The following is a 13,802-nucleotide window of genomic DNA, read 5'->3' as shown; positions in this document are numbered from 1 at the left end:
AAACACAAAAACACATAAAACAAACAATTTTCCTCATTACAGCGACTTCATGCCAGTATCGCTAATATCCATATTTTGTCTAAATTCTTATGTTTAATACATTCTACTATATTATTAACTCACTGTATTCAATTATAAATTATATTACTTCTTACACACCTATGCAAAGATGCTCATATATTATCTAATTCTTATTTCGTAATCATCTTTCTATTGTATAATATTTTATATTATTTATATTTTATTTTGCTCTATTTTAATATAATAATATTTTCTATTTTCTATTCACTTTATGTCTTCTAATGACAGTTTCATTGAGTTTTCATTCTCAGATTGTGAATGCAGCTGCTAGTCAAAATGAAAAGCATTCAGATTTTTTTTTCCATGGAAAAATATTATGTGGTTCATTTCCACTGCTCCCTGCCTCTAACAAGTTCTAGGCAATTGTTACAGCTTAATTGCGTGCATATTCACTTGGAAATAAATCCCAGATTGAACAACAGATATTCTGAATAATTGAGCATGGGATTGCAGCTTCAATCCTAAACAATACTAATTATTATGTTTGCATTTATAGTTACAATTGCTATCCTGGATCAAAATCTGTTCTGTGTTTCCAAGAAGGCATTACTCTTCAATAATATTATAATCAATATAAATTATTTAAATCCAGAAGTTTTAGATTGTGTTTTTAGGTTGCAGAGAAATGTGATTTAATTGCAATTTGATGTGTTTATGTTATAGCAACAAGTAATTATATATTTTATTTCATAAACATTTTTATATAAGAAAACTGTTGCTACCTGCATATATGTTAAAACAAATTTTGAACCATGATTTAAATAAAATTAAACATGATCTAGCAATGCCATAAACTTCTTACTCAGTACAAGCATATTATAAGTGATTTAAAGATGATAATGAGACTGTTATGTGCTTAGACTGAGTAATGTTAAGTCTTACCGTGAATGGTTTGCTTTGGGCAGATGTAAAAATCAGTTCTCTATAGTTTAATTCTAAAACAGAATTTCTTTCTTTTTACATCCAGGTTACGATAACAGCAACATCAGAATCTATTACTTCAAGCCACAAGTGACCAAGCATTAAAATGAGATTTAGGAACACCTTATTATAGTCTTGGGTATCAAACACCTATCAGCCATACAGTACAATAATCAGAGGTGCTGGTAGTTTTTGATGTTATTATTGCTATTGCTGTTATTTCATATTTCTTGAGTCTTGGGATTCTAGTTTAGACAAAATCTCTGTCCCTCCCTCCCTCCCTCTCTTTCTCCCTTCCTCCCCTCTCTGTCTTCAAGTCAGTGTTGATTCCTGGTGATTGCCTGGACTACTCCCTCAGTTTTTGGCAAGATTATAGAACTACTTCCTGCTTCCTATAACTGAAAGAAAATGAGGCCCAAAGTCACCCTTCTGGCTTTATGCCTAAAGCAGGACTAGAACTCAGAATCTCCTGGCTTCTACATTGATGCCATATACCAAACAGGTTTTCTTAGACAAGGCCTACCTTATTTTCTTTTACAATCTGGATCTGTTGCAGATTTGTTACTGAGAGCTGAATAGAATTTGTTGATTATGGATTTTGTAGCTCCTTTCTATTCCACGTCTTACCTTCAACTTGGACATCTGCCTCAACAGATGACAAGTGAGCACAAAGTGTCCTCACATCAAAGCCACATATTCCATGTTAATCACTATCCGATAGCTCTCTTTTTAAAAACTGTTAGGCTCTGTGGTGCGATACTAGAGTAAATCCATGTGTATAATGTTTCCGAAATGCCTCATGTGTTTTTCAATTTAGTACACTGGCAAAGAGATAATTTCCCCTGTGCTGTGTGTGTGCACCGCATGGCCATGTGTGCATGCATGTGCATTCCAAAGAAACTCTCACAATTCCACAACAACATGGTGACGCATGTGCAGTGCCAGAAATTCGGCTTCTGCGTTTGCTCAGAAGAAAAGAAAATGGAAAAAAATTCAAATTTTATTTTATTTTTTAAGATAGGGGCGTCCATGGACCAACACCAACCGAATCTGTTCCATGACATCATCGCACCAGCAGGTTGCTACTGGTTCGGGTGAACTGGTCTGAAATGGGGGGAACTCACTTCTGGATCAAAGTAAGTAGGAAAAAAGAGCTGAATTAGAAATGAATGTCATGATGAAGCGGTGGAAGTGATGTGCCGGTGCCTGGAGGCTGTTGGGGCCTGGATGGGTGTCAACAGACTCAAACTCAACCCGGATAAGACGGAGTGGCTGTGGGTTTTGCCTCCCAAGGACAACTCCATCTGTCCGTCCATTACCCTGGGGGGGGAATTATTGACCCCCTCAGAGAGGGTCCGCAACTTGGGCGTCCTCCTCGATCCACAGCTCACATTAGAACAACATCTCGCAGCTGTGGCGAGGGGGACGTTTGCCCAGGTTCGCCTGGTGCACCAGTTGCGGCCCTATCTGGACCGGGACTCACTGCTCACAGTCACTCATGCCCTCATCACCTCGAGGTTCGACTACTGTAATGCTCTCTACATGGGGCTACCTTTGAAAAGTGTTCGGAAACTCCAGATCGTGCAGAATGCAGCTGTGAGAGCAGTCATGGGCTTACCCAGGTATGCCCATGTTTCACCATCACTCCGCAGTCTGCACTGGCTGCCGATCAGTTTCCGGTCACAATTCAAAGTGTTGGTTATGACCTTTAAAGCCCTTCATGGCACTGGACCAGAATATCTCCGAGACCGCCTCCTGCCGCACGAATCCCAGCGACCAATTAGGTCCCACAGAGTGGGCCTTCTCCGGGTCCTGTCAACTAAGCAATGTCGGTTGGCGGGCCCCAGGGGAAGAGCCTTCTCTGTGGCGGCACCGGCCCTCTGGAACCAACTCCCCCCGGAGATTAGAACTGCCCCTACTCTTCCTGCCTTCCGCAAACTTCTTAAAACCCACCTTTGCCGTCAGGCATGGGGGAATTGAAACATCCCCCCCCCCTGGGCACGTTGAATTTATATATGGTATGCTTGTGTGTGAGTCTGTTAGTTTGTGGGGTTTTTTAAATCTTTAAAATTTTAAATTGTTGATTACTTACGATTTGTCTTTTTACATGTTGTGAGCCGCCCCGAGTCTTCGGAGAGGGGCGGCATACAAATCCAAGTAATAAATAAATAAAATAAAATAAATAAACTACAAAGAAATAGAAGAATTTGAAATTTGATGAGCTACTCAGTGAAGTAAGTTGAAGTTACATTGTAATGGAGATGGTAAATTCTGGAAAAAAGCTATATAGCCTGAGTTCACTCCACTTGTAACAGCCATCAATACATCTGCTTAGTAGCACAAACTGCCATAAATAGAAAACATAAGCCAGCCCTTACTATACGGTACATACACTTCCACACACATGCTCATTTGAGCATCTGAAAAATCTTCCATTGTGTCTTCAAACTCTCAAAGAGGCTTATTTAGGAGACAAATTAAGGAAGAACCTAACTCACTAAAGAGACAAAACTTACTAAGTTACTTTTATATAAGTGGAAGTCTGTGTTTCGTAGTGTATTTCCTTGTGATATCAGCCTTTCCAAATGTACATATCTAGGACAAAAGGATATATCAACACGACCAGATTATTATGTAAGATGAGCTAGACATATTGAAAAGAGGTGAGAATAGCTCAGAAAGATTCTCACAGAAACTTTGATAATAATAGGATTCCGAGACAGTTAAGAAAACTTGGGAAAATCAAGAACAAGTTTATGTTTACGTGTTATTTATTCTTTTTGAATTAATTATCAATGCCTACCTGATTTGGCTTATGCTTATAACTAGCTATACACTGGTTATAACCTATGCAATAGGTACAGGACTTGTTCATGCACATTTTAAAATATTTTTGTTAGATTGATATCCTGTTTTTCATAAGGAGGAAAAAACAGGACATCAACATTCCATAAGGAGCTTATGGTAGCATATCAGCTTTCCTGCCTTCTATTCTCCCCCCTGCAACACCACATAGGTGTGTTTTGAACCAATTGAAGGTGGTTTTGAATCAGTCTCCCCTATTACCAGTCCAGAAGCACATTGCTTGTCATACACTTACATATTTACATCTACTTATGCATACATACATAGTGGCATTTCTTAATTACCTCTAGCCACCTTATGACATAAGTGCAGTTCCTGCTGAATATGTACATAGTAATATTATTAGATTCTAAAACTGATAATGAACACCACGGGAGTACATGAAAGTGCAGCAATAAATATAGGAATTCATGTAGCTTTTCTCTTTTGTTGTAACCACTTCTTAATACATGAAAGTTTTACTAGATTAATTCTGCTACTGATTTTTTTTAGGATGTGTTCAATGCAAAGTATATAAGATAATAAAAAGAGAGTCCCAGATGAGGCAGATTGCTTGTCCTCTTCCCATAGCAATAACTATCCATTTTCCATGCATATTGGAGAAAACGAACCTTTCAGGTAAAGGGGAAATGCCATTTGTAAGTAAGTGTGATTCCTAAAATCTTATGATATTTTAGAAGTAATGATTTTAATGACAATTAAGAATATGTAACTGCCTTCCAATTCTGTCTGGTTAGATCTACACTCTAAAGCATCTATAAGGTTCTGTTGGATGTATAAGTATTCCCAAAAAAGAAACTTATTTGAATTAAATGTATAGGATTCTTTCATATAAAGTGCAAATTATGTTCTTTTTCAAGTTCAAAGCTGATGTTAAATAATTTCCACCAAGCTAGCTATATATTCAAGTGTATTTTTCTTCAATATCCTAAATAGAACATTATGACTAGGTAGGTCCATCTCTAACAGTAGAATGGCAATGAATGGAAGTGAGAAACCAGAGCCCATAATATCACTAAGAGACACCTGCTATTTAGTTAGATTGTAAGGGTGACTCAGCTCCCCATTAAATGCCTCTGCACCTGAACCCCTGGGAATAGGCCATTCTTCTGAGTTACTCTGATAATTAAGAGAACACTTTCATTTTTCTCTTTGAGGATAAAGCATTCTTAATCAAAAAATGAAGTCTTTTTTTAAAAAAAACAATGCTAAGTTTCTGATTAAAGAAAAAAGTGAGCAGTATGTATCTTGGGTACTCTGTCTGTCTGTCTGTCTGTCTGTCTGTCTCTCTCTCTGTCTCTGTCTCTCTCTCTCTCTCTCTCTGTGTGTGTATGAATGACACATATATACTATAAACATAAAATATAAGCTACATATGTTTTTGTTCGTTACAAAGATCTGCCCAGGTATGGCAACTTATCATTTTGTTTTGTTTCATTTCATTTCCACAGAGTTTAATTTGCATTAGCCTTCCAATGTCAGTAACCCAGAAACGTATTTCTCATTTGAGAAGCATGAACAGCAGTTTCCTACATATGACCCTCCCTGTTTTTCCCAGGGAGGAAGGCAGGGAATCCTATATTTACATCCTCATACAACAACATGGAACTACCATAATTGCCTTTCATCCACTTCCCTCACCTAATTTGCCTGGCAGAAAATCCCTAAGCAGCTCTAAAAGTTGCCTTTCCTTCTCCTCAGCCCGAATACCTGCTGAAACCAGACAGGGAACAGGACCAGGACCTGTTGAGACATGCCAGCGATAATGAAGAGGGCTCTCCTCCATAACCAGATGGTTTGGCCTAGGCTCACTCATTCACAGATCCAATTCAGACAGGCTGGCTGACAGCCGGACTGTACCTAGCACATTTGTGGCTATTAATACCAGGGAGAGGAGGAGCAATCCGGGTGGGGCGGCAAAGGAAGGGGGGCGGAAGGGGGCTTAAGGGGCCGGTGCAGTATTTTGAGCCGAAAAGGAGGGCGGGAGGAGCAGAAATGGGGGGGGGGGGGTTAAGAGATAATCCACGTCTTCCCCGCAAGCCATACGGTTCTCCATCGCCCCCTCCCCCCTTGATCCACAGTCTCACCGTGTGGGCCGCGCTGCTGGACTTCAGCGGCGGCAAAGCGATCGGGGACGGCGGTCCTGTCCCAGCGCCCGTCCGGGAAGTCCGCCCAGCCCCGATCCCCGGGGAAGACTGGAACTGGCGGCTACTATCTTCTCCTCCTCCCCTGCTACCTGCGGAGGGAGGCAAAAGAAACCGGTTGAAAATGACGGGAGGACCGAGCAGGATCCGGATGGAAGATAAGGGGCCGAGGGAACGAAAAGGGGTGCCCAAGTTGTGCCTTCCCCAGCACTACTCCTCTTCTTCCTCCGGCTGCTCTCGCAATATTGTCTGAGGGATCAGCAGGGGTTGATCCCAAACGAGGCGTCGAAGCAGGCGGGGAGGAGGAACGGCACCTCAAGGGCGTCCATAAAGGGTGAAAGTGCTCGACCATTAACCCAGATAAACCTTCCACCCGTGCTTAACCCCCCAGCATTTAACAACGTAAAGGGGAATCCATTCTGGCCGCAAATAGAGGAGTTTTGCCGTACCAACCTAGCCTGGCCTCTGGCGAAGGACTGCCAGAACTCAGCTCTGCTCCCCCTGCCACGACCCCCCCCCCCCCCCCCCGCCGCCGCGCTTGTCCATTTCTAAACAACCCCAATGAACGAAGCGCTTCTCTTCGGCACGTCTGCCTCAACTTGCCTCTTCTCACGCCAAAAAGCTTGTCAATCATTAGAAGCTCCAGGATCCCCTCCGGGAGATTTTTATAGCGAGGGTTAAAAGCGAGGCCGTTCGAAGCTGCCCGCTTTGGCAAGAGGAGCTTCAGTCGGGGAGAGGGCCGGTTTATCTTTCACCCAGACACGCACGCGCGCTCTCACACCCCCTCGGACCCTGCCTCTCCGGCCTTCGGGTGGGAGGAGGGCACCGGGGGGGGGGAATCCCGGGGAGAAAGGCAGCGAGGAGGCGAAGCCATTTCGGCCGCGGCTAGCCGCTTCCCTACTTACCGGCTGGGCAAGCGGCGGCCGAGGCGGCCCCACCGGCACTACCACCAGCGACACTGGCAGACGGTTTCCTGGTGGTTAACATGGCCGCTGAAGGGGAGGGAAAGGGGAATACATTTCAGGACTGCCGTGGCTTCTCCGGATCGTCGCCGCCTCTGTGGCTCGGCCTCCGCGACCGACGGCCCCCGTCGTCTTTCTGAAGGCAGCCGTCTTCCAGAAAAGAGCAGCTACACTGGGCAGCTGTGCGTCCCTCCGCGGCATCTGTCGCCGCCGAGCCCGGGCCCGCCGGGCAGCAGTTATCCTTGATCCCAACCCCCGCCGCCGCCGCCTCTTCCTCGTCTTCCTTCTCCAGCGGTTCCAGAGACGACGGCGGCAGCAGCAGCAGGAACGCCGCCGCCGTCCCCCGCCCGAAACACATCACCTGGCCAGTTTCCACCTCCCTGGTCCCTCACGTTAAACAACAGCGGTGGAGGGACGGAAAACAGGCCCCTCCGCCCACATCCACGCACCCACTCACTCCGCTTCCTCCCCTCCGCTCTGGAGAGACGGCCTCTCCCCTCCCCCTCCTCCTCGCTCTCCTTTTTGCCCTCGCCTCCCACGCAGTCGCGCAAGCCCTCTCAGACGCCTCTGCGCGCCCACGACACTTTCACTTTCCAAAAAAAACCGGACTTGAGGCTCCGCCTGGAGGGGGGAGGGCTGTCTCGGCCCTCCTCCTTCCGACTGAGGACTGCAGCTGTCCCCCGCTTGGATGAGGGAGCAGAAGTGACCGTCCCCTCCTCATCCTCTGAGAAGCCGGTAGGGAGGTGAGGAAAAGAGAAGGAGGTACGGACGCTGCAATGGCGAGGCTTGACAATCCTTCCACCGCCAGCCCTCCTGGACGGAGGAGTTCAGAGGGCCAGCTCCCTCCTCATGTTTAATGCACAAGCAGAGGCTACCCTCCCTTGGAGCCAGTATGTCGGAAATCGCAGCCTTTTCTGTCTCTGGTCTTGTTTCTTGGTCTTTAGGGCAAATAGATTCTTGTCACCTGCTATGTACTCTATTGGCGGGACATAATAATTTCCACCCCCATCCAGCTTCCCTCAGACATTTCCTCCACTCAGGCACTCTTGCAAAGGTAAGCCTTCCTTTTTTTACAGAGAGAAGAGTACACCCGGGTAAAGAAGAGAATGAGAAAGTAATGAAAGATAATACAGATGACACTAAAGAAGGGGAGGAAAGGAAGAAAGAAGTGGAATGTTCTCAGGTTATGGACAACAGTTGCCATAAACACCATACAAATATTATAATAATAATAATAATAATAATAATAATAATAATAATAATAATAATAATAATAATAATAATAATTGGGTCATTGTACCTAAGAAGCCTGGGAGTTACAGCTGAAGACATCTGGAAAATATTAAGCCAACTATCCCCATTTAAAGAGGAAACAGAACTGCAAGTGCTTTTAAGTGAAGGCTAAGAAACACCGAAAAAGAGAATATATTTGAAAGACAAAGTGTTTTGTGCTGCAGTTTTTTGGTGATAAGAAATTGTTAGAAAAGAATTGAACTTCTCTTCCAAAATCAGTAATTTTGCTACTGTATGTCTTTAATGTTCCTTTAAAAAAGAAAAAGGGTGTGATGATGATGAAAACACTTCTTTTGGTGCTGATGGGCTTATATCTCTATGGTTAAAACAAACTCCTCCTCCTCCTCAGAAAGCAAGGAGCAAAACACTCCTTTTGACTTGTGGTTTCTGTGCCTTGCTGACTGCAAGTATTTGTTGTGTACACGGAAACACATTTCTGTGGAGAGCAGAGTTCACAGCAGAAAAAGATCAGATGAAGCTGGTAAACAGCTGGCAGGGGAAAGAAGAGAACATTAGAACTTAGTTACAGTACAGTTTTCAATGAGAGGTTTTCTCTTTTGAAGAAGAAAACAAGAGTGTCAACATATAAGTTTTGTTTCTATAGCAAAATCCTATTTCTACAGTAGAGAAATAAATGTGCAGAGAGTGGTCATTTATGCTACCAAGCAAGGACTGTGTGTGTTGTGTGTGTTGAACCAATAGATAACAGCTGTGGGAGGAGTAGTCAATGTAGGGCCAGGATTCCAGTATCAGAGGGTAACAAATGTGTGCTGAATTAACTTTCCAAATGAAAGAAACAGCTGTCTTACCCAGATATAGAAACATAGAAGACTGATGGCAGAAAAAGACCTCATGATCCATCTAGTCTGCCCTTATACTATTTTCTGTATTTTATCTTACAATGGATATATGTTTATCCCAGGCATGTTTAAATTCAGATACTGTGGATTTACCAACTACGTCTGCTGGAAGTTTGTTCCAAGGATCTACTACTCTTTCAGTAAAATAATATTTTCTCACGTTGCTTTTGATCTTTCCCCCAACTAACTTCAGATTGTGTCCCCTTGTTCTTGTGTTCACTTTCCTATTAAAAACACTTCCCTCCTGGACCTTATTTAACCCTTTAACATATTTAAATGTTTCAATCATATCCCCCCTTTTCCTTCTGTCCTCCAGACTATACAGATTGAGTTCATTAAGTCTTTCCTGATGTGTTTTATGCTTAAGACTTTCCACCATTCTTGTAGCCCGTCTTTGGACCCGTTCAATTTTGTCAATATCTTTTTGTAGGTGAGTCTCCAGAACTGAACACAGTATTCCAAATGTGGTCTCACCAGCACTCTATTTAGCGGGATCATAATCTCCTTCTTCCTGCTTGTTATACCTCTAGCTATGCAGCCAAGCATCCTACTTGCTTTCCCTACCGCCTGACTGTACTGTTCACCCGTTTTGAGACTGTCAGAAATCACTACCCCTAAATCCTTCTCTTCTATGTAGGGTGTGAGGCCAATACATAAATAGGATTTAACTTTATATAAAATCCAACTTTATATTTTTATTAATGAAGTTTGACCACTATATAATTTGTCAAAATATGTTTTAAAATACATATTATGCATAAAAATCAGTTTTCAATGAACAGAGAATATGCTTTCAGAATATTTTTCAAAAGGAAGGATAAAGTCTTGTGGTTCTTGTATTTACTCCACTAGACAAAAAAGTATGAATATTTTCATACACAATTTCATTATATAACTACAGCTTCCGTGCCTTCCCACAGTGCAGCTGAATTCCAAGCTGAGGAAGGTTTGGAGAATGCCCAGTTGGAAAGTTCTCCAACTGGGCATTCTCAGCCTGAGAAATGAGGGCAGCCAGGGAGGTTTCAGTATGATTTTATACTATTTAAAACATTTATATTTTAACAAATCTAAGGCATAACAGGAAATAAAAACATGAGCTTTCAATAATGACATTAAAATATCATGAAGACAAAGCTATAAGAAAAGAAGCCTTTTGGGAAATGAAAGTAGATTTTGAGATCAATTTTTGCACAGCATTAACTGAAAGTATTCCAAAGGTGCTTTCCCTCCCCCGATTTACACAGCTATTGATCAAAAAAAGTCCTGGAACAAAACATTTTAATGTCTAAGATATTTCAAGCTTTTACTGTTTTCTGAAAGTTTAATAATAATTTGACACTCCTTAATAGTATCAGAGTTAACCCAGGGTAAGAAGGGTGGCCAATAAATTTTACAAACAACAAATACATGACAATGCTGCTGTCCTCACTTGGTTTAAATTTTAGAACAGTGTAAAATGAGACCTTCTGCTGTATATTCATTTTTAACACAAGGAATGATGACAATCAAGCAGATATCATGTTTGCCACAAAAAGGTTTTATTGTGCAAATTAATGCAAAATACTTCAGATGCACTAACATTGAATACTGAGATGCCTAATTTTGGCAAGCTTTAAAACCTTATCTATTCATCTCTAAGGATTTCCTGTTTTTAAATATTATTTTAACTCAATTTCTTTTAGTTACTTTTAGTGTTTAACCTTGAAATTTTTTCTGCACAAGTTTATGCTTCTAGAATATTTCTTAAATTCATCCCTCTTGTTTCTCACTCTTTGACTGTTTTTGACCTCTATTACCATTTTCTTAACTCTTTCACAAATATCTTGGATTTTTATTACTTTTATTATATTTTATATAACTGTCTCTTCCCAAAGTCACTTGCTCTACTTCTTCCTTCAAGCTTCTGGGTTTGGGTTTAATTCTTACAAGAAGAATGACTTCTGAAGAGTGATCTCCACCTGCCTTTGTGATGCTCTATAAGCAACCACTTCTCTAACCAACAGCCCCTCTCCTCTACTAGCCATGCTGTCTCACAATATGCTTTTTTTAAAAGCCTACATTAGGGGTTTGCTCTCCATATAAATCTTATATAAATCTCACACTCTGACCATATTGCAAAATCATATCCACATGAAAACGAGAGGATTTTTACATAGTGTTTGCCTATGTAGATTTCAAAAAAAGTTTCATGGACAATGTGCAGTACACAGCAAAAGACAACATAAAGTAAAAATAAAATAAAAATATTATAATGTGCATGTTATAATGACTAGCTACCTACCTATATGATATGTGCCTCCCATCTTATCAAGAGGTGACTTGTTTGTGACTGGTTTCCTTTGTAAAGGATTATGTGAGGCTTTAAGCTTCCACTGATATATGGAATATGCAGCCCCCCAAAAGCAAAGGAACAGTCACAAAAAGAGTGGATAGCTAGAACTGTAAATGTTCTTATTGAGGATATCACATACAGTATCTTCCAAATGACATTTCATGGCATTTGCAGTACAGAATGTGATCATCCAGGAAACGTATAGCAATAACTTTGCTAGATGGGCAAAGAACTGCAGCATCCTAACAATTCCTATTTGTGTTCCTGAGATATAACCAGTTGTTGAAGGGTTTTTTCCCCCAGCAGCCTCTTCCAAAAGAGGTCTGAGGAAAAGAGAATCTGCTTTAGTGGATATATATATATATATATATTATAATGAATTGAGAGTGGCGGCATACAAATCTAATAAACCTTATTATTATTATTATTATTATTATTATTATTATTATTATTATTATTATTATTATAATAAAACAACAACCAGCATTGTGCAGATATTTCATCTTTATTATTTATTACTTAGATTTATTATTTATTACTTAGATTTGTATTATAAAACAACAACCAGCATTGTGCAGATATTTCATCTTTTAATCTTTAATTATTTTTTGATGGAAGAAAAAATAAAATGTGTAAAAATACAGAAGGTGTCATTTAGAACCACCAGCCCTGTAAACATTCTGTGATTTGGAGAGGACAATTGCACAATACATTAATCATTTGAATAATCTTGCTGCATTTACTGGAATCAGGATCCAAACTTGAAATAAATTCAGCCTGAATCTTTCAACAGTGGCAATTTCACAGAATATATTTTTAATATGGAGGATAGACTGTTACCCAAGCAGCAGATCTCCCCTCTATCCTCCATACTAACCTACCCAGACTTCATTGTGTCATGATGCTTCCACACTGATGAAACCTCAATTTCTTTAAAGTACTGGAGTGTTGGTAAATTCAAGCTACAACAACTATCCATATTGGATAAACCCCAAAATGGGGTTTTAGAATTTTTAGAACTTTTTAAATATTACATTCCTCACATGTTTTGTACTTTGTATTTATTCTCTTGTAAGCTGCCCTGAGTCAGTTGAGCTGGCACAGAAATCTAATAAGTAAAGTAAAAGTAAAGTAAAAGTAAAGTAAAAGTAAAGTAAAAGTAAAGTAAAAGTAAAGTAAAAGTAAAGTAAAAGTAAAGTAAAAGTAAAGTAAAAGTAAAGTAAAAGTAAAGTAAAAGTAAAGTAAAAGTAAAGTAAAAGTAAAGTAAAAGTAAAGTAAAAGTAAAGTAAAAGTAAAGTAAAAGTAAAGTAAAAGTAAAGTAAAAGTAATATTGATTTGGTTTTCAGAGAGAAACAAGAAAGAGGACATCACACAAGTTGAGTGACAACACCCAGTAATCTTACCTGTCAACAAATGTTTTGCCAAACAATAATGGATTGGGTTTGGACCCAAAATGAAGCATAATGTCAACTTGAAACCAAAATCAAAATATAAAGTTTGGAGATACAGAGATAGGGATCATAGATAGGGAACAGGTTGGAAATTCAAACTACTTGATGCATTAGTTTTTAAAATGAGCAAATGATGTAGTGGATTGCAACAATTGATTATTAAAGTTCTAAGTATTATCCAATAAACCCTAAACCAGGAACTCATTGTTTATAAAGTACACCGGTAATGTGTGAGCAGCTAGAGCAGCTCCAGCAAAAAATTATACAGCAAATATTCTCCTTTGAAACATTTCATGCATCTAATAATACTTTGTCACAGCCAGGGCACATACTTGTATGTCTTGCAGCTTGTTGACCAGATAAGCCAATGGTCTTCCAAATGTCACTGAGCTCAACTTCCAACAATGAAGCTAGTTTTGTCAAGGGATCCTGGGAGCTGTAGTTCAACAATAGATGGCAGACCTCCATGTTCCACTTCTAGAAAGACAGAACCCTGCGAGAATGGAATTATTTAAATGCCACGTAGTAAACTCCAGTGGAAGCTATTTACAACAGAAATAGACGAAGTTCTTTTACACACAAACAACCAGCAGTTTTACTAAACTGAAGTTACAATGTCAAATGTGCTTGTACAGTATTTTATGTGCTGAAAAATGCTCTGTTATTTTTATCAGTATAAATTGTATATTCTTCATTAGTTTCAATTTACTCTAATCCAATCCTGTACTATTTAGTGCTCTGCAAGTGCCCTGGACTCTCATATCACATGAACTGGAGATGACAACAATTCAACAGATCTGGAATGCACCAAATTGAGGACAATGAATTCTTGCTTTTAAAAAAAGTATTTTGCCAGCATGTTTTAGTTCTAGATAACTTTTTTTGAGAACTGA

General features: G+C 40.2%; 1 protein-coding gene and 1 long non-coding RNA gene across 2 annotated transcripts in view; one reads left to right on the top strand and one right to left on the bottom strand.

The window, feature by feature from the left end:
* Nucleotides 1-7,704, bottom strand: part of DYRK2 (dual specificity tyrosine phosphorylation regulated kinase 2) — a 36,124-nt gene extending 28,420 nt beyond the window's left edge. Inside the window, exons 1-2 of the mRNA XM_070755512.1 lie at nucleotides 6,917-7,704; nucleotides 5,955-6,103 (exon numbers count right to left, since the gene is read on the bottom strand). Coding sequence (XP_070611613.1) covers nucleotides 5,955-6,103; nucleotides 6,917-6,998 — 231 coding nt within the window. The 5' untranslated portion in view covers nucleotides 6,999-7,704. The remainder of the gene's footprint in view (nucleotides 1-5,954; nucleotides 6,104-6,916) is intronic.
* LOC139169423 (uncharacterized) lies at nucleotides 6,841-13,198 on the top strand. Its single transcript, XR_011559470.1, has 2 exons — nucleotides 6,841-8,027; nucleotides 12,805-13,198. It is a non-coding gene; the product is annotated as an uncharacterized lncRNA (long non-coding RNA).
* The last annotated feature ends 604 nt before the right edge of the window (nucleotides 13,199-13,802 follow it).

Source organism: Erythrolamprus reginae, chromosome 6 (genome assembly GCF_031021105.1).
Source record: "Erythrolamprus reginae isolate rEryReg1 chromosome 6, rEryReg1.hap1, whole genome shotgun sequence".
NCBI classification, from domain to species: Eukaryota; Metazoa; Chordata; class Lepidosauria; order Squamata; family Dipsadidae; genus Erythrolamprus; species Erythrolamprus reginae.
The sequence above is the reverse complement of the archived record's forward strand: the minus strand, read 5'-3'. Positions and strand labels throughout refer to the sequence as shown.